The sequence below is a fragment of the Balaenoptera borealis genome (assembly GCF_965194805.1).
Source record: "Balaenoptera borealis genome assembly, chromosome: 8".
NCBI lineage: Eukaryota > Metazoa > Chordata > Mammalia > Artiodactyla > Balaenopteridae > Balaenoptera > Balaenoptera borealis.
In genome coordinates, this window is record NC_138865.1 from 117718010 (window position 1) to 117742549 (window position 24540).

The 24540-nt window shown below is 59.8% G+C and overlaps 2 protein-coding genes across 11 annotated transcripts; one reads left to right on the forward strand and one right to left on the reverse strand.

Moving 5' to 3' along the window:
• The first annotated feature begins 192 nt into the window (after positions 1-192).
• POMT1 (protein O-mannosyltransferase 1) lies at positions 193-16320 on the forward strand. 10 transcript variants are annotated; one of them, XM_082400724.1, is made up of 20 exons: positions 725-1218; positions 1842-1993; positions 3051-3157; positions 3331-3381; positions 3941-4087; positions 4872-4983; positions 5343-5408; positions 5494-5587; positions 5730-5885; positions 6684-6814; positions 7144-7239; positions 8338-8430; positions 9951-10047; positions 11458-11550; positions 11774-11894; positions 12190-12287; positions 12863-12976; positions 13692-13818; positions 14636-14813; positions 15485-16320. In XM_082400724.1, exons 2-20 carry the CDS (start codon positions 1872-1874, stop codon positions 15657-15659), a joined length of 2178 nt encoding a protein of 725 aa, XP_082256850.1. In that variant the 5' UTR covers positions 725-1218; positions 1842-1871; the 3' UTR covers positions 15660-16320. The 10 variants fall into 10 exon arrangements, 9 of the variants coding, with proteins under 9 accessions (XP_082256857.1, XP_082256853.1, XP_082256850.1 ...); XM_082400726.1 differs by having other exon boundaries at positions 948-1112; XM_082400727.1 differs by lacking the exons at positions 725-1218; positions 1842-1993 and adding an exon at positions 295-375.
• UCK1 (uridine-cytidine kinase 1) lies at positions 16311-23989 on the reverse strand. Its single transcript, XM_082400817.1, has 8 exons — positions 22330-23989; positions 21853-22238; positions 21306-21465; positions 20365-20461; positions 20069-20211; positions 19884-19978; positions 18086-18134; positions 16311-17579 (listed from the first exon to the last, which is right to left on the reverse strand). The coding sequence occupies exons 2-8, from the start codon at positions 22159-22161 to the stop codon at positions 17398-17400; spliced, it is 1035 nt and encodes a 344-aa protein (XP_082256943.1). The 5' UTR covers positions 22162-22238; positions 22330-23989; the 3' UTR covers positions 16311-17397.
• Between the last annotated feature and the right edge of the window lie 551 nt (positions 23990-24540).

The window sequence follows — 24540 nt, forward strand, 5'->3', positions numbered from 1 at the left end:
GTCCCAGGTCAGAATGTAGGAAACTTATAAATTATGCCCGAGTAAATTTAACACTTTCCGAAAGGAAACCCCGCCGGCTGATTCCGTCTGAGCCTCACCACTGTGGAAGCAGGGGACCCAGGTAGGGCGCGGCCTACAGCTCTCAGGGCCACACCCACCCCCTGGACTCCCTGCTCCTGGGGACCGGCGATCCACAGACCTCCAGGGGCCTGACCGCGAAGGAGCCCGAGGGCGCGCAGGATGGAGGCTCTGGATTCTCAAGACCAGACGGCCCCTGCTTTCGTATGAAAGACCACAGGCTGAGAGCCCGGGCCCAGGACGCCCTCCGGCCGCAGGCACGGGTGAGCCCGCGCTCCCTCCCTCTCCACAACCCGGGTAAGTCAGAGTCACCTGCACTGCGCTAATGCTGGGTGACGGCCGTGGGAAAACAGGAAAGAACCATAATTCCAGTTATTAAACCTGCAGTACCCTTCTGTCCAGGAGTATTAACTCCCATATAGACGAGGGGAGGAAGAAGGGGTGGGGCTGGGCAGCAGAGGTGCCTTCGTGCCGGTTAATCGTCCGGGTCACTCCCTTGACCTGGGGCCGTGTCCCGCTGCAGAGCAGGCTCGGCCCGGCCGCGCGGGCCGGAGGGTAGACCCTGCCCGCCTCCACCTGCGCGCGCGTCCGCGCCACACTGAGCGAAATGCCCATACGGTCCCACTGTGTCGTCTTAAAAAGGCAGCCGTGTGTCTAGTGTGCCCAGGAACCCCGGATTGCCCAGCCGTGAACCACAGACTGCAGACGGTCCCCTGCATAACCTTCGCGTCCGGGTCTGGGCTCGCCCAGTGCGCAAGCGCGCCGCTCTCGCCCAGTGCGCACGCACGCTGCACCCCGGGCGGCCTCGCAGGCGCGGCGAATCGAGCGTCGAGCGGGCTAGTGGGCGGCGAAGAGTGCCGAGCGGCCTCGTCCCCAACGGTCGGCGCCCCAGCCCCTGGCCCTCAGGCGTCCGAGGCGTGGCCCGGCACGGGGAGCGGCTGTGAGGGGACTGGAAGAAACGCGAGTGCGTTTGGGGCGCCGGGGACCAGAGCCCAGGCGGAAGCGGGAGAGTCAGTGTGGAACGCGCGTGCGCGGTCTGTGGGGCACTGGGGCCGGGGGCGACCGGTCTTGCCTGACCCGGGGAAGGGGGCGCCCGAGGCAGGCGTTCCCCGGGGAAAGAAGGGCGGCGCCCAGGAGCAGGTGAAACCTTCGGGAAAGATAGCGGCCTGCGGGAGAGAAAGGGGAGTGCCGGGAAGAGGAGTGGGGGCCTCCCAGGGCAGACAGGGTCTCTGGAGAGAAGGGGTTGCTCAGGGCAGATGTAGCTGCAGGGAGAGAAGCGGGCCTCCACGGTAGATGTAGCCTTGAGGATAGAAGGGGACCGCCGAAGGCCAGATGCAGCTTTGATGCGAGAAAGGCGGTGCCCAAGGCAGATGCAACCTTAAGAAAAGTGGAGCTTCGGGGAGCAAACGGGGTGCCCAGTGCAGATGCGCCCTCGGGGTGAGAAAGCGGGCGCCCCGGGGACGGTGCTGGCTCGCGGCGGGAGGGGAGGGGAGGGAGGATCTTGGCGCAGATGTGGAGGCTCTGAGCCTCAAGGGGTGGAGGTCACCGCGCTGTGAGCTGGCCGCACTGCCCAGGTGGGGAGGGGCCAGGAGGCCGTCTCACTGACCGGAAGTGCCCAGCAGGTGTTGGTGGAGTGAGTGAATATTCAGTTCTCAGCTTCCCACCTCGGTTGACCGCTGGTGAAAGCAGGGTCCTGTCACAGCCTCTTTCGAGGCGTCGGGGGCCACCTGTGTTCTGATGACAACTCTTCCCTGCGTTTCCAGGGCATCCTCCCCGGCCCGCTTTTCTACAAGATGTTGGGATTTTTGCAGCGCCCTGTGGTGGTGACAGCTGACATCAACTTGAATGTCGTGGCTCTGACTGCGGTGGGGTTGCTGAGCCGACTCTGGCAGCTTTCCTATCCAAGGGCCGTGGTGTAAGCCAAGCAACTCCATTCTGGGTGCATCAGAAGGAACTGTAATTTGTTCAGTGCGTTGGTGACAGGAAGTGCCTTTTTGAACAGCGTAAATGGGAGAGTAAAATTCCGGGCTTCCTGGTGATGGGTGTCTTTGGCAGTTAGAGGAGAGACCAGCTTGTCCCCAGGACAGCCCCTGCAGAGGCCACCTGTTTGGTCTTGCCCCGTAGGTCAGTAGTGGGTGCAGTAGCCTTGGGTGGGCGGAAGATTGAGGCACTTGGAAGTGAGTCCTCCCTGATACTAGAGTGTGTTCTTTGTCGTAATGGGAAATGATTGCTGTTACTGTTAAAGGGCTGTTCATTATCTGATTAACACATGTGTTCCTTTTCACTTAACTTTTTATTATGGCAAATGTCAAACAGATACAAATATACAGAGAATGGTATATTCATCACCCAGCTCATAGCCAACCCCTTCCCTGCAGTGGATTTTTTTGAAGCACATCATAAACACTGTGTCTCATTTATAAACAATTCAGTATCTATCTCTAAAAGATCAGGATTCTTAAAAATCACGTGACGACAGTAGCATCATCACCCCTGACAAGTTGCCAGCGGTTCCTTAATGTCAGCGAAAGTCCCTGATTGAAAGAGGTTTGTTGCGGCCGGCGCCTGCGTGCCTCCCTTTTACACCTGTTTTGTCGGGTCACCAGGTCTGATTCCGACTCTTAGCTGCAGGCACGCTGGTGGACAGGCAGATTAGCTTTGCGTTCAGGAGGCCTTTTGGAGACTGGCTCACGGTACACCCTAAACCCAAACATAGGGAGAGAAATAGAACCTGTGTCAGGAAAGCCTCCTGAATGCCCAACTTTCGTGGGGCGTTTCCCTTCCTGTCCTTATGGGTGTGTGATGCTGCACATGTGTCTTCATATTCAGGGACGCCGTGTAGTTGGGACAAAAGTCTGACCTTTGCTGGTCACTCTCCAAAGTCATTTGGAGACACAGGTGTACGTTTATCCTCATGCCTTTTGTGTACGGTTAAGGTTTCTAGTTGACTATAACGTGGGTTTGCTTTGCAGTTTTGATGAAGTATATTATGGGCAGTACATCTCTTTTTACATGAAGCGGATCTTCTTTTTGGATGGCAGTGGACCACCGTTTGGCCACATGCTGCTGGCCTTGGGAGGTAGGATTCATTAGTAAGACAGGTGGCCCTTTAACACTTATAGGTGAAATTTCTTCAGGGCAGAAGCGGTGTCTTATTCTTTCTTTATTATTGTTCCCCTATTGACTGCCGCGGTTTGGTGCTTCAGAAATATTTACTGAACAGGATAGTTACTGATTAATCTTCTGTTTTAGGTTATTTAGGAGGATTCGATGGTAACTTTTTGTGGAACAGAATTGGAGCAGGTAAAATATCATCTTCGTTTCCCTTATTAACTTGCATATATTGGAATGAAGAGGTCGTAGCTTTCATAGGGATTAACAACTATGGTTTACTCATCTGAATCCAAGGTATGATAAATGTTTGGGTACAAGGGAAAGGTTTTCAAAAAGTCCGGTAAATTCCTTAGTGTTTAGTTACCGTAAGTATTTTATCCCTGGTTTTTGGTACGCATAGCACGCTCGCCATGTGTGGCATCTGATTGCCGTTATCTTTTGTACGTATAAATGTTATGTGTTGCCACAGTGTTTTTGGAACTAGATAGGGTAAACTTATAAATAAGGATTAGCTCATTTCAGAGTCCTCGGCATCACTCCCGTACTTACTGAGAACTGGCCCTTGACCACACGGAGCTTCTTTCAAAGCCTCTGCCCGTGGCCTGCACACTCCGTCCCTGATGGGGCCCCCAGCCTTGCAGACTTGTGTCGTAGTCTGTGAGCGTGGCAGTCTGTGTGAAAAGATACTGCAGTGTAGGGAGATGGTGTGGGCACAGTGCTCTCAGCCCCGCTGTGGTTGCTCTTCCAGAATACAGCACCAACGTGCCCGTGTGGTCCCTGCGCCTGCTGCCGGCCCTTGCAGGGGCCCTGTCGGTGCCCATGGCCTACCAGATCGTGTGGGAGCTCGGCTTCTCTCACTGTGCCGCCGTGGGGGCCGCTCTGCTGATTCTGATCGGTAAGGCCTGGTTGGGGCACAGGGAAGATCCCAGCGCCGGCCCTTGTTTGTGTCTGTGCGGTCCCGGAGGGCTCAGGGTTTAGTAGACGTGCCCCCTGCAGTGTCTCCTGCTCGCAGGACGGAAGGACACACATCCAGTGTGTCCAGATTGGACTCTGGGAGTCACCCCGCTCCCAGACCGGGGGATTGTGGAGCTGTGTGTGCAGACTGTGACGTCATGGAGGTGCAGCCGTGTGTAGCGGGCCTGCCCCAAACGACACTCCTACGCGCGCCTGCCGTGAGCACCTCCCCCTGCAACCAAGTCTGTCCTTGAATGAGAAGCTCCCCCGTACTCCCACCTCCCAGGCCTTGACCAGTGGAGATGGGCTCAGGAATTAGTGAGTATTCCTCAGAAGGGATCTCTTGGCCCAGGTCTATGAACAAATGACATCAAGTCAGATGAAAATAAAAAGAATTCATGTCTGCTGAGTGACGACCCTAACTGGGCCCCTGAGCCCACAGAGTGTTAGAACGTCCACGCGGCCTGCAGAATCTGTATTTCTTTTCTCAGACGAGGAAAACGAAGGCTCAGGAAGGGCAGTGACTTCCCCAGAGTCCCCCAGGTCTCGGGAGGCTTGATTCACACCTCAGAATTGGCCTTCGTGGTTCCGGGGCGTGTCCCCTTCCAGCCACCCCGAGCCCGAACTTGCCACCCTCACGCTCTGGGACGTTTGACAAGGGCCCTTTCTGGTGGACGTTTGCCCTCACTGCCCAACACCTGACGCCCGTGTCATTTCCCCGACAGAGAACTCTCTGATCACTCAGTCAAGGCTGATGCTTTTGGAATCAGTGTTGATATTTTTCAATCTGTTGGCCGTGCTGTCTTACCTGAAGTTCTCCAACTCCCAGAAACACAGGTATGGAAAATGGGACGTGCTCTTCCTAGTTACCAAGAAAGAGGAGTCCAGGGGGTGGTCGACCTGAGCAGGTCTGATACCTTTCCACGCAGGGGAGCTGCCCCAGGCACCTCGACTGGCTCTTGGCTGACTTTATAAATAATCCTCATCTTTCTATAACTCAAACTAACTGGAAAAATGTTCTGGCCAAAGAGGAAAATTCTATCAGGACTGGCTGCTCTCTGGGGAGACGAGGAGTCATTTCCTTGCACCTGGAGCTCGGTGCAGCGAGCTGACCCCGAGATCTCTGAGGAGGGCACCTTCTCTGGCCTTTGGGAGACATTCTGATCTCCCAGCTGGGCGTCTGTGCTTTGCTCCAGGCCCTTCTCTCCGAGCTGGTGGTTTTGGTTGATGCTGACGGGTGTGGCCTGCTCCTGTGCCGTCGGGTGAGTTTGCTCCACGGGTCTGGGGCAGCAGCCGTGTCCTCCGTGCGTGTCTCGTCTTAACTTTCTCCCTATTGTGTCCCTTCAGCACCAAGTATGTGGGTGTGTTCACATACCTACTGGTGCTCGGGGTTGCCGCTGCCCACGCCTGGCACCTGATAGGAGACCAGACGCTGTCAAACGTAGGTGCTGACGTCCTGGGCAGGGCGAGGCTGGCCCTGGGGGGTCGGGGGGCAGGGAGTGCCTGCTGACAGGCCTCGGAGGGGGACAGGCCTGGGCCCGCCTTCCCCAAAGCGGGGGTGACGTCCCCTCCGTCTCTGGCAGGTCCATGTGCTCTGTCACCTGCTCGCCCGAGCGGTGGCCCTGTTGGTCATCCCGGTCCTCGTGTACCTGCTGTTCTTCTATGTCCACCTGCTGCTGCTCTGCCGCTCCGGGCCCCATGACCAGATCATGTCCAGTGCTTTCCAGGCCAGCTTGGAGGTAAAAGTGACGCCCAGCCATCCTAGAAAGAAGGCCACACTAGACTCGGAGTTTTCTTATGAAACACCACCAAGTGGGCCTTAGAGGAAAAGCCAAATCGAGACGTGAGGCATCGCTTCACTGCTACTACACGAATTCTGAACATGCTGACGGTGTAGGAGGGAACGAGGGGTCCGCTCTCTGCAGTGTGACCTGCTGGGCAGGTGCCAGGCTGCACAGGACAAACGCGACTCTGGCATTCGCTCAAGTAACTTTGCAAAAATAATAAAATGCTCCAATTGCGGTGTCAGCAATGTAGACTCTGAAGTCGGACAGAGCTGCTCTTAAGGGCCGGCTCTGCCGACAGCCAGTTCTGTGTGTTTGGGCAAATCTCTTCACTCACCCAAATCCCAGAGTTAGACGGACATAATTGCTCTTATCACGGGATGCCTGTAAGAAATAAATAAGGACGAATGGGGGGAATTCCCTGGTGGTCCAGTGGTTAGGACTTGGCGCTTTCACTGCTGGGGCCCGGGTTCAACCCCTAGTCGGAGAGCCGAGATCCAGCAAGCCGCTAGGACAAGCGGGGAGGGGCTAGGTGAGCTCCTGGCCCAGGGCAGCCTCCAGTCGGTGGTCATACAGCGTAACATGTCAGGATTATATCACATGCAGTCGTAGCTAATTGTGAGATACAGTGATAACTACCCCCACCCGGAATACACCCCGGCTGGAGGAGGGGCTGTCAGAGGGGCTGGCGTAGGTGTCACGCTCTCGCTTTCTCTCTCCCTCTCACCGGCCACCCCTTTGCTCCTGTCTCAGGGGGGGCTGGCGCGGATCACGCAAGGCCAGCCCCTGGAGGTGGCCTACGGTTCCCAGGTCACTCTGAAGAACGTCTTTGGCCAACCCGTGCCCTGCTGGCTTCATTCCCACCAGAGCACCTACCCCATGATGTAAGGAAAGTGACTTTTTAATTCGAAGGTTATGACGTGTTTTGTTTTTTCACATTTTTGCTGTTACCAACTCTTACTTTATGTGAGTAAGTTTGCGAGACAAAAAAGAAACTGAGCTCTCAGATCCTGATTATCGATGAGACTCGTTATTTCTGTGTGTAAAACCACTAGAGGGACTGGTGCTGCCTGGGCTCACATCTTCAGCCCCGCTGGGACACGAATGGATCTGGACAGCTCGCTGGGTGGCATCTGTAGGGACCTTGGTGGGGGGGAGGGGGAGGCCGCAGGCCCCTTGGTGCCCCACCCGCAGATGCACCCTCTTCTCGCAGATACGAGAATGGCCGTGGCAGCTCCCACCAGCAGCAGGTGACCTGCTACCCCTTCAAGGATGTCAACAACTGGTGGATTGTAAAGGACCCCGGGAGGTGAGTACAGGTCCGGGGATGCCTCGCCTCGGTCCCGGCCTCCTCTCTGTCCATGCTCCGTCCGCGAAGCCTTGGGACCGGCTCTGTGCCGGGCAGCCCGCGGTCCAGGACTTAGGGGCCCAGCATCTCCTCTGGGTGTTTCCAGGCGTGTCCCGACTCTCCCCCACCCCGTGGTCTGCCCCCACTCACCGCCGCCCTGCAGACACCCGTCTCCCTGCCGTCATCCCCACCTCCAGTCCCAGCCAGTCCTGTTGGTTCTGCCGTCAGGGTGTCCGTCTCCCCCATCTGTCTTTGTCCACGCCTGCCTCCCCCACACCCCACAGCCCCCCAGGTGTCAGGTCAGGCTCCTGCTCAAACCCCTCCCTGAGCTCCGAGCTCCACGGCCCTTAGAACGGATCCAGTCCCCGACTGGTCTGCAGGGCTGCGCCCTCCGGCTCCAGCCCCGCTCCCCTCGCAGCGCTCACCCTGCCCCGCATTTCTGCAGGAAGGCAGTCTCCTGCCGCAGGCTCTGCACCGCTGTCCCCGCAGCCTGGAAGGGTCCCACCGGGGCCCTCTTACTCAGCACCTGAAAGTCAGCTCCTCTGGGACGCTGCCTGGCCGCCTCCCAGGCCCCCCGCCTTCCCCCCTGTCAGCATCCCGTTGGCTTCCGCGTGTCCGCTGTCCGGCTGCCCACACGTTTGCTCCCTGGTTCCCACTCAGTGCAGTAACTTGAGGGTGGTGGCCACGTCCGTCTGGCTCCGCCAGATGCTCAGCTCCCAGCCGCGGGGCAGGGTCTGATAGGCCCTTGGTCCACTTTCACTGAGCGAACGTGGAGCCACAGTCTCTGTTAGAAGGATTTCGGGGCAGGTGCGGGCATTCGTAGCAAGTACTGCGCAGCTGCGGTCAGTGTGAAGGTGGCTACTAGTGGTGCCATGCCAGGAAGCTTGGAAAGTGACCTGAGGTCTCAGAAGAGAGTTAAATAAAACGTACGCGCTGTGTTTTCACACGCGTTCACCTCGTACAAGGAACCCGGTGACCGGGCGGCTGTGCGATTCCACGTTGCCCGAGCGAGGACCGGGGCCCCTGCCGCCCCGTGAGCGCAGCCGCACTTTCTTCCAGGCACCAGCTGGTGGTGAACAACCCCCCGAGGCCCGTGCGGCACGGCGACATCGTGCAGCTGGTGCACGGCATGACCACCCGCCTCCTCAACACGTGAGTCCCCTCCTCTGTTCAGAGCAAAGCGTGACCGCTGCCGTGCGTCACCGCCCCTGGCCTGGCTCTGCCCTCGATGTTGGGGGGCAGGGGACCCCTAGTGGTGGTCGCAGGGTAGGGGGAGAGCCTTAGTGATCTGAGTGGGACGGCAGCCTCTCACCCGTCCTGCAGGGGGGGCCGGGGTGATGAGGAGAGTCCTGCCTGGAATGAAGTGTGGGCGCCCTTGCAGATGGGGGACCCGCAGAAAGGAGAAGTGAGTTCAGGAAGGATCTCAGCTGGGGGATGGAGTCAGGAACCCTCCCTGGCTTGACCTCTGGGCAGCCTCCGCATATTGACGGGCCTGGGCCGCCTCTGCTCTCCTTCCACCCGGCCTCTCGGGTCCTCTTGTGGGTCTCAGTGACCCCACACTCGCGCCCCAGCCCCGGCCTCCCCGCTGGATGCCTGGGCTCTCTGCCTCCCCTTCTGCTTCCCGGGGAAGGAGCCGGTTGCTCAGTCCTCATCCTCTTCCGCCACCCCTGTAGTCGCTGTGTCGGGAAATCCACGAAGGTCGCTTCCTTCTCTCTGCACTCCCAGCCCCGCCCAGGCCCCGTTCCCTTTGTCCTGTGATGCTGGGAACCCCCCTGCCTGCCCCATTCTGCACACGGCGGCCACGGCTCCCTCTGAAAAACACACACTCTACTCACTGACCTCACGTCTCTGCGGAGGTCCCTCCAGCGACTCCCAGTGTGACTGTCACACTCAGAATCACACCCCAGCCCTCCCCTGGCTGCAGGCCCCCCGGGACCTGGCCCCGTGACTCCAGTCACCCTGGCCCCCCACTACCCCCAGAATGACCACATGCCGCCCCCCTGAGGCCTTCACTTGCTCCGTCTGCCTGGAATGTTCTTCAACTCAGATCCCCCCACGCACACACCCCACCCCGTGGCCCAGTCGCTCACTTTATTCAGGTGTCAGCTGAGATGTCCCCGCAGCAAAAGCGTTGCTGTGTGCTGTGCCTGCCCTGGTTGGGTGTCATTCGTAGCACTCACAGGGCCTGCGCTCGTGACTGACTTCCTGCTCACTTCAGGGTCCCCACGTCCTCTGCGGGGCCTCGCACAGAGTCTGGTGAAGCGCGGTTTCCTAGTGCGTGGGCGAGGGGAGCTGGGGTTTCTGGGCGTGTTGTCCTCCGACAGTAGTCGTGGCGCCCCAGCCATTTCCGAGCCCTGACCTCAGGTTGCTGCCGGCTGGCCGGGTGAGCTCCCGGGCTCAGCTCGTCCTCTGAAAGGGGGATGACAGGCCCCACGGTTTAGATGGGTGTCTGCCAGATTCCCCCAGAGATGTGATGACTGCAGAGTCTCTGCCCTGTCGTGTTTGATTTATCGCCCAGCTCCTAGGTGCTGCATCCTTGGAGTGGCAACCGTGGTGCTTGAAGGCTGAGCTGGCTTTGTTTCCTGAAAAGCGGTTTTTTTCCCGTAAAAGCACAGTGAGCGCCTTTCAGAGGAGCTCGGGAAGCCCCTCGGCAGCTCTGTTTGGTTTTCCAGGCACGACGTCGCGGCCCCCCTGAGCCCTCACTCCCAGGAGGTGTCCTGCTACATCGACTACAACGTCTCCATGCCCGCCCAGAACCTCTGGAGGCTGGTGAGCGTAACCCCAGCGACCATGCGCTCTGGCAGCACAGCCCGTTCCAAGCCGCCCCTTAGGACAAGCAACTGCCTGTTCTACGGAAAGGGGGAATTGGGTAGTGTTCTTCTATCAGAGGAAGGAGCTTATGGTACGATGGATGGGTGGGCACTCCGTATGGGGCTCACGTGGCACTGCTGGCAGAAGGTCCCTCCCACTGTTTGGCCTCCAAACCAGCGCCCTGAGCACACTGGGAGCCTCTTTTGTCAACCCTCACCCGGGATTAAGAAGGGTTTCCCTTGGGACAGGCAGGGCCATCTGGGGGTTGATTCCTGGCACTGCCCTCCTGGGCCCTGGGCCTGTGGTCAGGCAGCGCCCTGGGCAACGTGGCAGGAGGAAGGTTCTGTCACTGGGCCGTTGGACCGTCTGAAGTCCGGGACACGCGTGAGCAGCGCAGCGGCGGTGCAGTGGCCGCACTGGGCTAACCCCCGGGGGAGCCGGGCTCCCCTTCAGCCGCCACGGGCTGCGCGCCTGTAGCACCGGCCCCCGCTGGGCTCTCGGTGGTGTGAGGCCAGGCGCTGCTGGCCCTCAGCGCAGCCAGGGGCCGGGGAGGCCGCCTCTGTCTTTGTGCACGGCGGGGCCTGGCGCTCTGCGCTGCGCGCAGCTGTCTGTGCAGCTGCCTCTGTCCCCTCCCCCAGTGCTCCTCTGACGTGAGTTGTTGCACCAGCTCCTTATCACCAGGGTTCTCCTGAAGGCCCCGCCCACTCCCCTTGCTGCTAAGGCCCATTGCCGATCCTTTCCTGCTCCTCAGCCCCTCTGGTGGCACTTTGAGCCCCACACGCCCCCGTTTCCAGGAACTGAAGCTCCAGGAACAGGCAGAGAGGACGGCTGACCGGAGGGTGAGGCCCGGCCCGGCCTCCTCGTCCTGTCCGCACTTAGCCCCTCGGGTTCTTTCTTGTCAGTAGCTACATGACCTCCCGGGGTCGTCGCCAGGCTCCAGTAAGTTAAATACAGCAGCGCCAAGCTCTTCAGACGTTAGTTTTCTATTACCCAGCGTCAGGAGTACCCTCTAAGGGCATCTTTTCAGGGACAGTCTCTGACCTTCCTTTGCACCATCTTTGCGCGCCATCAGGCGTTGCAGAAGCTCAAGGGTGAGCATCTGTCTTTAAGTCCCCACTGAGGAGGCTGCCCCGTGCAGTCTCTGGAGGAGGGCAGTGTCCCCCTCCCCCTGACCACCCCCCTCCAGCACCTTGCACAGGCGTCAGCAATAAAGTTGATGGCACCGTCCGGGATCAGCCGGCGGCTCCCCTTGGGGGACTGTCCCCTTGTATCAGACCAAGTCAGTCTCACTGTGGTGACTGGTCTTCATTTTTACATTTAAGGAAATCTGAAAAAGAGTGAAATAACGGACCAGACCTGCTTTTACAGGACATCGTGAACAGAGAGTCAGACACGGACGTCTGGAAGACCATCTTGTCGGAGGTCCGGTTCGTGCACGTGAACACATCAGCCATCCTCAAGGTCAGTGACGCCGCCTCACACGGTCCTGCCAGGTGGGACAGGATGAAGTGTTGCGGGAGCGGTGAGGGCCCTCTGTAACTGCTCAGAACCGAACCCCATCGTGACGCTCCCCAGAGGAGAGCCGGCCGCCCTTGTCAGCTGCTGGCCAAGTGACTGGGGTGGGGCCCCCCGGGCCAGGCGGAGCTGATCCCTCCCTCACACCCTCCCCACTTGGCTTCGCCAGCTGAGCGGGGCGCCCCTCCCAGACTGGGGCTTTCGGCAGCTGGAGGTGGTCGGGGAGAAGCTGTCCCGGGGCTACCACGGGAGCACCGTGTGGAACGTGGAGGAGCACCGCTACGGCAGGAGTGAGCCCCGGCCCCCGATGGAGGGGACCGCATGTGCGCTCCAGGCTCCACTGCAGACCCTCCCCCTCCCCCTCCCCCTGTAGCTGAAGCGGTGATAGGACTCGGGGTGGGGCGGGTGTCCCTGGAAGGCAGGGCTGAGCGGGTGGGTGGGCCGTGCACGGTGGGGAAGACCACGTGGAGTGGCGCAGTCCGACTGAGTCCCGGCGGGTTGTCAGAAAAGCAGCTGGCAGCTGCCACTGGGAGCTCCCTGACCTGGTTCTGCTCGTGTCTTCTGGGTTCCGGCCGCGCCTGCCAGGCCAGGAGCAGAAGGAGAGGGAGCTGGAGCTGCGCTCCCCTGCGCAGATGGACGCCAGCAGGAACCTCAGCTTCATGGCCAGATTCTCAGAGCTGCAGGTGATGGGCGGCTGGAGGGCTGGGCGACCTTGCGCACCAGGTGCTGGCTCCTCGCCAGGGAAGGCACTGCAGTCTGTAGATCTCCCACCTGCCCACTGTCAGCCTTTAAACTGGGACCTGACTCGGCAGGGAGGGAGCATTTCCCTCTGTCCACTCTAAGTGACATGCCTGGCACTGTCGGTCCCCTGCCTCCTGGCTGTCCTGCCTTGTGGCTTTGCCGGCAGGAACAGTCAGGAGCCAAGGAGACTGCGCAGCAGAGTGGCACTGCACACAGGTCAGGGCAGAACAGGCCACGGTCAACACGGTGCAGCCCCAGAGAACTCAGGGTCCCAAATCTAAAAGCACCCTTAGTGCCCAGTCCCGTCCCTTAAACAGACGAGGCGACCGGAGCCCTGGGGTAGGCGCCTCCTGGGCTCATCAGCCCGGTGCGCTGCCTCTGTGGCATGATCTAAATGAACTTGAGGTCAGACGCCCACGTGAGAGGGGCAGCAGTTTACTCTGCCCCCTGGCAGATCCCTGAGCGATGAAGGCGGCTGGCTGTCCGTGTGACTCCCAGCGGCCTCTGCTTTCCGCAGTGGCGGATGCTGACGGTGAGAAGCGATGATTCCGAACACAAATACAGCTCCACGCCGCTGGACTGGGTCACGCTAGACACCAGCATCGCCTACTGGCTGCACCCCAGGACCAGCGTAAGCGGAGCGTCTGTGCGGCAGAGCTGCCCCGCGCCTGAGAGTTCTGTGATGTTAAGAGCAGCCATTGCATCCGACCAAGTCCCAGCCTTCCTGCGCTTCCCTAACGAAAGCCTGGGACTTGTTTTTAGTGCTCTGGCAGCTCGAGGCCAGAGCTCCCCTGAGATGCCAAGGAGTCGGGTCCTAGCTTGTCCACAGGCGGAGGGAAACCAGGCTTGGTGGCTGTGGTGGGGGCGCGTGGCTCCCCTTCTCTGGCAGACGTGGTTTTTAAAATAGCCCTGCTTGATTTCCCGCATGGCACGTGGCGTCTGGGCCGGTCAGTGCTCTGTTTCCCTGTACATCGTCTCTCTTCACCTGGGAGAGCAATCGCAGCACGTAGCGGGTGCCCAGTAATTACCCGCTGAGGGGGGGTATGTGCTCAAGATGCTCGCCGTCTTCCTCCCCCCCGGAAGTGGGGGGCCACGGCTCGCTGAGAAGCGGGGTCTGAGATGAGCGGGTCCTCAGTGCCCTGCAACTCTGCATCAGCCCCCCTGGGAGCAGCTCTGCTGTCAGAAGAGTGTCCCGTCTACTGCCGGTTCTCAGTTTCAGCTTACAGAGCTGAGAACCTTCACACGTCCGTCCCGGCAGCGAGGGCGGAGGGTGTGGTGGGTGCCTGTGTCAGCTCTGGGCTGTGGCGTCTTGGCTGAGGTGACAGGGTCTCTCTGTGCGCCCGCAGGCACAGATCCACCTGCTCGGAAACATCGTGATCTGGGCCTCGGCCAGCCTTGCCACCCTGGTGTACGCCCTGCTCTTCGTCTGGTACCTGCTCAGACGCCGAAGAAGAGTCTGCGACCTCCCTGAGGGTCTGTGCAGCCGCCCACACGTGTGTCACGCCCCCTCCTTCTGGTTCTGACGGGAGCTCCTTGTGCTTCGGGTGTCAGCCCGGCCGCACCAGCAAGCAGGGCCTTGAGGCCACCTCTTTGTTTCTGCCTCGAGGGAACTTCTGTCTCTTCCCCAGAGACAGAATGTTGCAGTCCAGTCCCCGCATCGCCTTCAAGGCTTCTCCGGGGACGTGCAGGTGTCAGGCAGGAATTGCTTCCTGACCCCAGGACACTCTGGAAGTGGCTGATGGGACAGAGGCGCCAGCGGGCACTTAGTCAGGGGTGGTGGTTTGCAAGGACAGAGACCCCCTTCAAACCATCCTGAAACAGGAAAGGAGCAAACACCCAGGGCAAGGCAGGGCCCCGAAGGCCATCAGGAGCAGGGAGGCGCCTTCTCTGGGCTCAGCTCCGAGCTGGTCATTCTCTCCACCGACTCCCGGCTCTCCTGGGCGGGTGCACGGGTCCAGCCCCTCCACTGCTCCCTGAGGAGTGAGACCCAGCTCGGAATCTCCGGGTGAGCCAAGGCCAGCGGGGAGTCGGGAATAAGCTGGGCCTGGCCCCCAGGAAGCTGGCATTTCTCAGGAAGGGGACGGTAGTACCAGCAGGAAGCTACAGGAGGTTCTTAGGACACGGTCTGTCCTTCCTCCAGAAATGTGGGAAGGCTGGGAGGGGACATAGAGAAGTCAGGAGCTGGAGCTCGCGTGTACTTTGCGGATGAGGAGGCCAGCCTGCGGGACCGCTGGGAGCTTCCCAGCTGGAGCCGTCGGCAGCGCTGGCTCGAGATGACCTTTTCCCGCAGATTGCTGGCTGCGCTGGGCGCTGGCCGGGGCTCTGTGCGCCGGGGGCTGGGCCGTGAACTACGTGCCCTTCTTCTTGATGGAGAAGACGCTGTTCCTCTACCACTACTTGCCGGCGCTCGCCTTCCAGATCCTCCTGCTTCCTGTGGTCTTGGAGCACGTCAGCGGCCGCCTGTGCAGGTACCGGGCCCTGGCAGCCACGCCCCCTGGGGTCCGGGTCCAGGGGGGTCTTGAATGGCGATTCCAGTGTGATGCAGATGGGGTTAGGGTCACAAAAGAGGCACAGGCGAGGCTCTACAGGGGTTCAGGGGATGAAGCTAACTGAGGCTGGTGGGAGAGGAAGGTGGCTGAGGTGTGTGGGAAATGGGGAAGGCCCTTTGGGCCTGGAGAACACCAGGAGCAAAGAAAAGGAAGGGGAAACATGGGGCGTGTCCCGGAGCAGCCAGTGGTTAGTGGCCGGATTGCGTGGTGCACGGCAGAGATAAACCAGGAAGCTTTGTAAACCGGAGCGAGTTCTGTAGGCCAGGGCAGAGGGCGGCCCTCTCTTTGGTCCCCAGGAGCCTGGTAGTACGTCAGGAGGGCTGCACTGTGCTCACGGGGGGGCTTGGGGGCAGTACTCCGGCACCCGACCTTAGATGGAGCAGAAACTGTGGAATTCTGGAAGCAGAGCGAGTGAGGAGGGCGGGGCTTAGCGCCTCGGGCAGGACGTGGTGAGGGCTGGTGGTCAGCCCGGGGGTGGCCGGAGGAAGGAGGGGCCGGGGTAGGTGACCACGTGGGCGACGGATGCCCAGAGGACATCGTGGTGGGCAGGGGCCGGCCTCCCCACGCCCGTGCTCTGCCCTGGCCGGCAGGTCCCAGCTCCAGAGGAGCTTCTTCGGCGCGCTGGTCGTGGCGTGGTTTGCCTCTGCCTGTCATGTGTCCAATACGCTGCGCCCGCTAACCTACGGGGACAGGTCACTCTCACCCAGCGAACTCAAGGCCCTTCGCTGGAAAGACAGCTGGGATATCCTGATCCGGAAATACTAGCAGGACACGGACACAGTGACGGACGGCAGGGCCGGGTCAGGACAAAGTAGAACCGTCTTTTATTATGAGCATGTTTACTTCTGACAACGCAGAGTGGCTCTGAGCTTGGTGGAGACTCAGGCTCGGCAGCGATTCTGTTCTGGTTTCGTTGTTGAAACAGTCCTCTGATGAGCACCTTGTTTTGAGCAAAGTCTGTTTTTCCCGGACCGTAAAGAACAACGCCCTCCACGTCTGCTGACTCCTGAGAGCCCCGTGAGCTAGCTGAGTGTGCAGTGGCTGGCACGGGGCTCCTGTTGGCCTGGATGACGGCAGGGAGGGGCCGGTTCGGGTCTAAGTAGACGAGGCCCCGATCTCGCTGTCAGAGGCTGGTGGTGGGCTTTGGCTGACCGGCCCACTGACCTGCTGACCCAGCGAGGCCGTGGGGAATCACCCTCATGGTTCAGTGGCACACGAGCTACTGGAACGCCGGCCTGAGGAGGTTGTGGAAGGCTGGCCGTTCCTCCTCACCATCGCTGACTCTTTAACCGCTGCCCAGAGAGCCTGCTGAGAGGTGCGTGAGCGACTAGCCTCTTCAGCCGTCAAGGTTTGTGTCATCCATACCTCTTCTTGTCCTGATTTTGCCTTTTCTTAATGTAATTAAAAAGGGACAAATTGACATTCATATTTGGTATTTATTGGATCTCTCCGAAAGGGCACAATAAGTTTGACAAAACTTTCACAGTCATCAGAAATCAGCCACCGTGCTCAGCTGAGCTCAACTGATGTCTCTGTGTAACTACAGTTAGAACTCGACAGCTGGTGGCTTTTACAGAAACAGCCACGTGGGAGGGAGGACAAACGAGGACAAGACCATGACTGTTGGTGAGGCGCGGACGCTGCGTGGGCACAGGGGACTGGCCACCCTTGGCCCGCGGCATCTGCTCACGCCTCTCTGGTCCACACACGCCTTGACTGTAGGTGACGTGCCCTTGACCTGGCCGAGGGCGACACCAGGAAAGACCTGTCCAGACAGCAGCCTGGGCTCAGGGGCCCAGAGTAGGACTGCATGAGGACACTGTGCCCGCCAGAAGGCAGACCCCCAAGCAGGCAGACTCAGGCTGGGCAAGTGGGGGCCCCGCCCGTGTGTTTGGTGCTGGTTACGGAAAAGCTTGCTCCCCAGGGCTCCCTCCTGGCTCTGCCTTCAGAGCACAGGCCGGAAGGAAGGAAGCCTCTCTATGGCCCCTCGTGTACCAGGTCAGCGTGTACCAGGAGCACGACCCTGCTGGTGGGTCATGAAATTGGGTTACTAGGTCACAACGAGCATGGTGTCAGGAGACAGACTACAACAGAAAACATGTGGTTGTATAACACATAAAAAGGAAGAGTGTTACCTCTTCACACTTCTCAGTTACACGTGTGTGAACCAGATCATACTAGTCTCTCTTGCTGTGGGTTCACCGTCAAAATCACAGCGTCTGGGCTATTTCTTCAACGTTCCCCAAAATATGTGACTTGCTCACCACACGTTCTGTGGCATTTCTCAGTAACTAAAGAGACCTTTAAGCCTCTGTAACGTGAGGAAGCGGGTGGAAAGGTCAGGGCTGCCTGCAGACATCCTGTCAGACCCAGTCTGAGTAACTCGTCCGGGTTTCCCGAGTTAGCGAGGGACGCCTGGACTCCAGCACCACCCCGGCCACGGTTGTGTGTTTAGGGGCGGGAGGGCATCTCCGGACCCGCCGGGAGCTGAGCGCTCCACTCCTCAGTGGGGCCTGCTGCTGGACTCCAGGTGCGACCGTTTGCCAGAGGTCAGCACCCTGGGGTGGTCTCCCGGCTCAGGAAACGTCCTCTTGTAGCTGCGCCCGTTAGACCCTCCGCGATGCCACTTGCAGATGTCGCCGTTGAGGATGTCCTGGATGTGCTGCACGATAAGGTTGATGGCCACTGCAGCAGAGACGGACAGAGCTGGGTCAGCTGCCCCACCCTCCATCGCGACACGCCGGGAGGGCTGCCCGCCCAGCGCCAACCTGGCGTTACCGGTGAAGCACACGGTTTTCCTCCCTGAGGCATCTGTGTGGCGCTGAGTCTCAGCAGACAGACAAGTGCACGCTGGGGCCTGAGCACAGTAAAACCTACCTGGCTCGGTCGCGAGGGTTTCTGTTAACTAACCCTGGTTAAGATGCCTTCTGCTAACGACTGACTCCCTGTCACTTTTCCATATATTTTTTTTCCCCACCAGCTTCCCTGAGATATAATTGACATAATGCATTGTGTCAGTTTAAGGTGTACAATGTGTTAAATGTTTTTCTAAGTGCATTTGAAACCTGTGCCACAGATGTACACAGACAGGCCTCACGCGCTGGGGGTGTCTCAGTGACCACGACAGGATGGGCAGTGCCTGCCTCATGGTCCTGGGAGGAGTGGGGTCAGCCGGCAGGCCTGGTCCTTACCCATATTGTCAACCCCTCGAGGGATTATCACATCAGCATACTTCTTCGTCTGCAAGGCGAGAAAAGGAACGTCTGGTAAGGATCCGTCCCCCAGATGATTTCGGCTTGCGGGGGGCTAGACGCAGGGAAGCAAGCCCAGGCCCGTCATGGGGGGTGTGGGGGGGGCGGGGAGTCGAGGCGTCCGTCAGCCAGGGGAGAGCCGGTGACCCCAGAAGTGAGCGGGGGTGAGCCGAGGCAGCCGAGGAAGACACAGTGCTCGTCTCCCGGCGCCTCTGAGATGCTTGTCTCTCATGAGCACTGCTGTAGGGGCCAGTTCTCTGTGCTGACCGCCTGGTTCTCTGGGCCGAGTGAAGTGGGGCACCCTCCCACTACACACAGGGTTCTTGACCCAGTGACAGCAGGGCTGCGCTCCACGCGAGGACCTGCTCCCCTTCCTTCCCCGCCCCTCATCTGCTCCCACGCCGAGGAACTCACTCCCTGTGGGGCACCCTGTGGCACCACCGAGGAGGGACCTCCAACCAGATGCTGCTGACGGGGCCGAATCTGAAGCAGCGGAGGGAGGCAAGGGAGGAAACGGTCTGGGCCAAGAGACAGACCTGCAGACCGCTGAGTGTAGCCAGCATGTGGATTTGGGCCAAGGAGGCCTGTCACACAGATTAGCCACGGGGGCGGGCGGGACCAGGTCCTCGGGCAGCTGTGTCTGCAGGCAGTGGAGACCCACGGGAGACGTGAGCATGAGAGGGCCAGGGCTGCCTCCCATGGGGCTGTGGACAGTGGGCTACGGGGGGCAGGAGGGGTGGAGCCCAGCAAAGAGCTGAGAAAGGTCTTCCCTTCGGGGACGCGGGGGACACGGCCAGCTTAGTCAACTCGCTGTGTGGCTACCGGTAAAGGGGAGGGAGAGATGGAGGCTCCGGCCCAGGGCGGTTCTGCTTCCACCCAGGGGCACCCGGTCACATTTGGAATCCAGAGTTTTACCGTAAACGACCTACTTTGCCAAATGTCTTTCTGTAAATAAGAGAGACTGCAAAGCAGTCAATTTACTTTTCTGATCACTTTCCAGAGACTTCAGAGAACATGAATGTAAAATAAAAAATGTTTTCTTGAAATAGCAGAAACAGAACTCCTTCGTCCTGTTTATCTAAAGCAGGAATCCTGGTTCTAATTCCTTTGTGCCTTGTTTTTCCCTTTTAAGAAGCAAAATATTGTTCAATTCCCCTTTAAATCCTTACGCAAGTCCTATCTAGTGACAGTGAAGACTGTGAGATGGAGGAAGAGACAGGTGGCCACAAACAGTGAATTCCTCCTCTATAGGCCAGCTGGACCTTCCAGTGCCAGCCAAAGGCAGCCCAGAGAAACACACGGCATGGATGAAGTTTCTAAGCACCTACTGTGTGCCAGACACCACTTTGGCAGCCAACAGACAAAAATCCCTGCCCCTGCGGAGCCCACCGTTCTAAGGCGGGGGAAGGAAATGCACAGTGTGGGTCAGGGGAGAAGCAGCGCCCTGGAGAAATGCAGACAGAGAGGCCAGGAGGGAGGCGGTGCCGGTGCCAGGGGTGAAGCCTGGTGGCGGGGGGGGGGGCCGGGGAGGAGGAGGCAGTGGGGAAGGGGTGACGGGAAGAACAGAGGACACATTCACAGCTGAGAACGGCTCCTCGGGAACGTGGGTACAAGGAGCTAATTCTCCATTTATACAGCAGACCACGTCCCTCCACGGCTTGGCTCTTACAGAACAGGGCACCGGGGGTCCTTCTGAAAAGGGAGAAAGGGAGGTCCCCAAGCAAGCGGAAGGCGGTACCGGCAGGCAGAACTCCTCGAAGGCCGGCTTGACGAAGGTGGTGTACTGCGTCAGGATCTGCTCCAGGTCCCGGCCGCGGTGCACGTCCCGAAGAACTGTGGCGACAGGAGCAGGGTGGGGACCTTCAGACCCCCGGGACCCGGGGCCGGGCTGGCCAGGGGCAGCGAGGCCCGCGTCCGCCTTACCTCTTCGCGACAGCCTGACGTCAGAGTCGGTGTCCACAAAGAGTCGCAGATGGAACATGTCCCGGATCTCCTGGCTGTAGAAGACCAGGATGCCCTCGAACAGGACCACATCTGCGGGGTAGACCACCGTGGTCTCTGCTAACCTGCAGGGTGCGACCAGGAAGGGGCCCTGCCATCAGCTTCAGTCCCCGGGGGTGGACTCCATGCTGGGGACAGATCCTGGTGGCGGCGGGGGGGGGGGGGTCCTCACCAGCCCCCAGCGCACAGCCCTCTCCTCCCAGGAGCCACCTGCTCACCTTGAGTGGGTCACAAAATCATAGATTGGGACCTCGACTGTTTTGCCCTCCACAATGTTTTTCAGAGTCCTGTGCATCAAATCGTTATCAAAAGCATCTGCAGGGATGGAACAAAAGGCAAGACAAGCCCGTGTCCTGGTGCTGGGGACCGCAGGGAACTCGCTCTGCCTTGTGGTCAGCACAGCTGGGTGCTGGTGCTACCAATGGCCCTAAGCAACAGCTGTACAGTTTACGTTTGCAGGGCCCTCTGCAAACCACAGAACGGACCTGTCCTCGCTGCCCTCGGGCAGTGCCACCACCCAGGGATCGGCCAGCCCTGGGAGGTAGGTGGGCTAGGCGTCTGCTTCCCTCTATTTCTGGGAAATAACACAGACTGACGCTTCTCGGACCTTCTTCCCATGCGCCCCCTGGGAAGGAATGAAGGTGGGAGCCAGCCACTGGGTGGCATCTTCTCGTAGCAGCAGGGAGGGGCAGCCTCGCTGTTCCCCCTCACCCACCCCATCTCCACCTGTTCCCCGGCCCCTGACCGGACCAGGAAACGGAGCTTCAAGGCCTCTGGTTCTTGTTTACCCACTGCTTCCACTGCTGGCCTCTCGAGGACTCTGCCCCAGGGCAGGTGGCGGAATGAAAGGCCACAGTGGACGCGGTCTGTGCAGAGGACCCTTAACGTGGGAAGATGCATGGCTTTCTCCGTGACCATAGTCGTGGCAGAGCGGTGGTCCCGAAGGCCCTTCTGAGGCGCAGACTCCCTGACTGGCTCCAGGGGAGCCTGGAGCTCCGGCAGGGCCGCCCAGGGCCCAGAGAGCGCGGGAAAGACGCTCCACCGCGGAGCGTGATTTCATGGAACCGCTTAGGTCTCTCCCTATCCAGGTCCAACCCTGGACCCAGTCTCCGTGGTCTGCCCTCCTCCCCCACTCCCTCCCCACCCTCAGGGTCTCCACCTGGATGGTCGAAATTGTACTGTCCCTTCAAGGCCTTGGCCTTCTGTTCCGTGGTCAGAACCTTATAGAACCTGTCTTGGCTCAGGATGACCAACTTCCGCTGCCGGTGGTCTACTTCATTCTGTCCCAGCAGCTCCATGATCTTCTCGCACACAGTTGACTGGAAACACACAAACAGGATCCCCGCCTGGAGACGCTCCCCCTGACCCACGAGCTCCCCCTGACCCACGAGCTCCGAGGGGCTGCCAGGCCGGCCAGTGACGGGTGGGGCTGCGCTTGGCGGGAAGACCTCGGGGCACTGGCAGGGGCAGCGCCGACCTGGAGGCCACTAGAGGCCAGGCCAGCGGGAGGCTTGCGGGGGGCCCCGAGGTCCAGCGCCCCGCTCCCCGCCTGCGCCCCAGCCTAAGCTTGGCCAGCCGTGGCCGCAGCCCACGCCCGGGAGGGGGCACCTCGGCAGCCAGGGGCTGGGGTCTCTCTCTGGACGGAGGCCGGAGTTCCAGGGGGTCGGGGTGACACTCAGGCCCCGCCGCGCCGCCCAGCCCCTTACCTTGCCGCTCGCGGTACCGCCGCTCACCCCGATCAAGAAGGGCCGCTGGTGAGGACGGTCGGCCTCGTGCGCGGCGCCCTCGCAGTCGCCGCCTACAGCCGAAGCCATCCCCAGCGCCGCTCGCCCGCATCGGCTTCCTAGCTCACGCAGCCTCCCCCAAACCTGCCGGCCCGCCCCCGCGCAAAGATCGGAGACGCCCCCCACGGAGCCCCACTTCCGGGAGGCGCGCGGCGCGGTGGGAGCGGGGCTGCGGGCGCGCGCGGGGCACCGCGAGAGTTGTAGTCCCTCGCGTCCGAGGGCGCCGCGCATGCGTGGGCGGGGCCGACGCTCCGGGAGGCTGCGGAGGCAGCTGGATCGGCTGCGGCGACGCCCGGTTTTTGTTTTTGCTGCAAAGGACAGAAGCAACTCAATATGGCTACTGGCTGCAGGAGTCTCCAGACGCCGGGCGGCCTCCGGGAAGGTTCCCTCCAGCCACACCTCCGCTGCCTGGGGCCGTCAGAATGATCCCCCGGGACTGCAGGGCCGGGGTGGGGACGTGGGCCAGCGCCCGCACCGGCAAGTCAGACTACTGAGTCCTGTGACCCGGGTCGGAAGTTAGAACGGGTTCTGCCTCCTCGCGTGCGGTCACCCCGAGAGTGTGCTGTCGCCTATGCACCTGCCCCTCGTGCTCCGCCCCTGCCTCCAACCTCCTGGCTCCGACGCCTCTTGCCTGGGCACACCCTTAGCGCCGCCTCGGCTCCCCCCCACTCCAGCCCAGCCTCCACGCTGGCCACCCGAGTTTCCTGACACTGCCCTGATCGTGTCACCCACCCACTCCCCCGCTAGAGCCTTCAGTGCTGCCTCCAGCACAAGTTCCTGGCCTCCTCAACCTTCCCAGTACGTGGTGGGCAGAAGTCATGGAATGACTTTTTAGACTCAGCACTAGACAGGCTGTGAGCCAAGAAGACAGAAACCCTGTCTGCTGGATTCCACCTGTACCCCCAGTACCTGGCACAGAGAAGGCAAACACCAGCCTGTTCCAACCTATGTTTCCCCAAGGCATCAAGTCTCTCTTTGCAGGTCTAGCTCCTAATGCATTGTGAGCACTCCATGAATATTTGATGACGTTGAAATATGATGCAGGAGAGACTAATGTGCAGACATCAGGCGAAGTCACTGTTTATGTAACTTCAGAGGCCTTAACCCACCTCAGGAAGGGTTACAGGATGGTTCTTCTGATCGGGGGGAGAGGGTACAAGGGAACTTGGGCCTCCTGAGCCCTGTGGACCTGGACAGAGGGAAGCCGAGGAAGGAGCGGCTGGTTGGGCATGAGAAAGCCACCCCCTACCTGAGAGGAACTTACACAGAAGCTCAAAACAGGGAGGGCCATTCACACGTTCACGGGGGAGGCAAGTTTAGGCACTTGGTTCTGGGTTTAGAGTTGGGTTCAAACCTTGCGTCTGCCGAGTGACCTCGGGCAGTGATGTGGTCATGGTGTTTCCTTACTTCCCAGGTGTTATGGGGGAAGTGTTATGACTTAGTGAAATTAACATGTGTGAGTGGAGCTTGAGGAATCTGATGGCGGGCAGAGGTTCAACAACAGACCACAAGAGAAACTGAAGTAGAGAAGTTTATTACTCACAGGTCTTGGAGGAGGTACAAGGCATGCCTCAAGGGGCCACACAGGAGGTCAAGGCAGAGTGCAGACAGAGAGGCAGGCCCTGGGGCATATTCCTTTATCAGGGTCTGTGGGTGGAGTGCTTTGGGGTTCCCAGGCTAGGGCTGGATTGGTTAATTCAAGCCGAAAGAGTGGGGTTTTGGTAAGGTCCAGGGGGGTCTTATCTCAGGGGCGGATAAGGCATACAGGCAGGGGAGACTGCTGATCACAGGAGCATACGTGGGCTGGTGGCTCCACAGGCTGCTGTCTAGGGCGTGCGCGTGTATGAAGGGACCTACTGTCAGTGTGAGGCCTCTGCAGGCCGCTTAGCCAAATAGACTGGATGCCAGCGCAGCAGTACCATGGAGTAGCTTAGCTAAACTCTCAACAGGGAAATACCACGGTGAGGCTTCCATGCCAGAAGGCACACAAAGGGCCTGGTGTAAGGCCTGGCCCAGAGCGGGTGTGGGGTGCCTGTTATGTGTTTTCTTCATTTGTGTATTTGTCTATTTGGCATCCATGCCGCGCGGGGCCAATTATATTAACTATATTTTCTTATTTTCTGTATTCTTTTTTAATGCTGACACTTTTTTCTGGGGGTGGGCCGTGCCACGCAGCTTACGGGATCTCAGTTCCCCCACCAGGGATTGAACCCTGGCCCTCGGCAGTGAAAGCGCGGAGTCCTAACCACTGGACCACCAGGGAATTCCCGTTATTTTTTGTATTCTTGATGCTCTGGCATCTGGGGGCTTCCCCCCCAAGGCTAGCCACTTCTTGGGGATAGCAAAGGGAGCCCATCTTTCCCATGCGCACCAGCCAATCCCCAACCCCCTCTCATCTAACCCTACACGCTCCCACCAGGCCCCAGGCCCAGACACCCTCCTAGACCCTTCACTCCACCCTAGGCCTGTCTATGACTCTTCCCACCATCCCTTCCCCAAGGATGCTCCAGCCCCTCCCCAGCTGGACCAGGCTAGCCCCTGTCAGTGTTCTCTGCAGCCCCGGAGAGCATGGAACACAGCTGCAATTATGTAGCAGATTCTGCAATCATG

What these genes read in the sequence shown, in the direction of transcription:
- POMT1 (XM_082400724.1), top strand. Translation starts at nt 1,872, where the DNA reads ATGTTGGGATTTTTGCAGCGCCCTGTGGTGGTGACAGCTGACATCAAC. An exon ending in TCCTATCCAAGGGCCGTGGT is followed by an intron (nt 1,994 to 3,050) that starts GTAAGCCAAGCA and finishes TTTGCTTTGCAG; the next exon opens with TTTTGATGAAGTATATTATG. An exon ending in CGCTCTGCTGATTCTGATCG is followed by an intron (nt 4,088 to 4,871) that starts GTAAGGCCTGGT and finishes TTTCCCCGACAG; the next exon opens with AGAACTCTCTGATCACTCAG.
- UCK1 (XM_082400817.1), bottom strand. Translation starts at nt 22,161, where the DNA reads ATGCGCGGCGCCCTCGGACGCGAGGGACTACAACTCTCGCGGTGCCCC. An exon ending in GATTTTGTGACCCACTCAAG is followed by an intron (nt 20,212 to 20,364) that starts GTGAGCAGGTGG and finishes CGCACCCTGCAG; the next exon opens with GTTAGCAGAGACCACGGTGG. An exon ending in CGTCAGGCTGTCGCGAAGAG is followed by an intron (nt 19,979 to 20,068) that starts GTAAGGCGGACG and finishes CTGTCGCCACAG; the next exon opens with TTCTTCGGGACGTGCACCGC.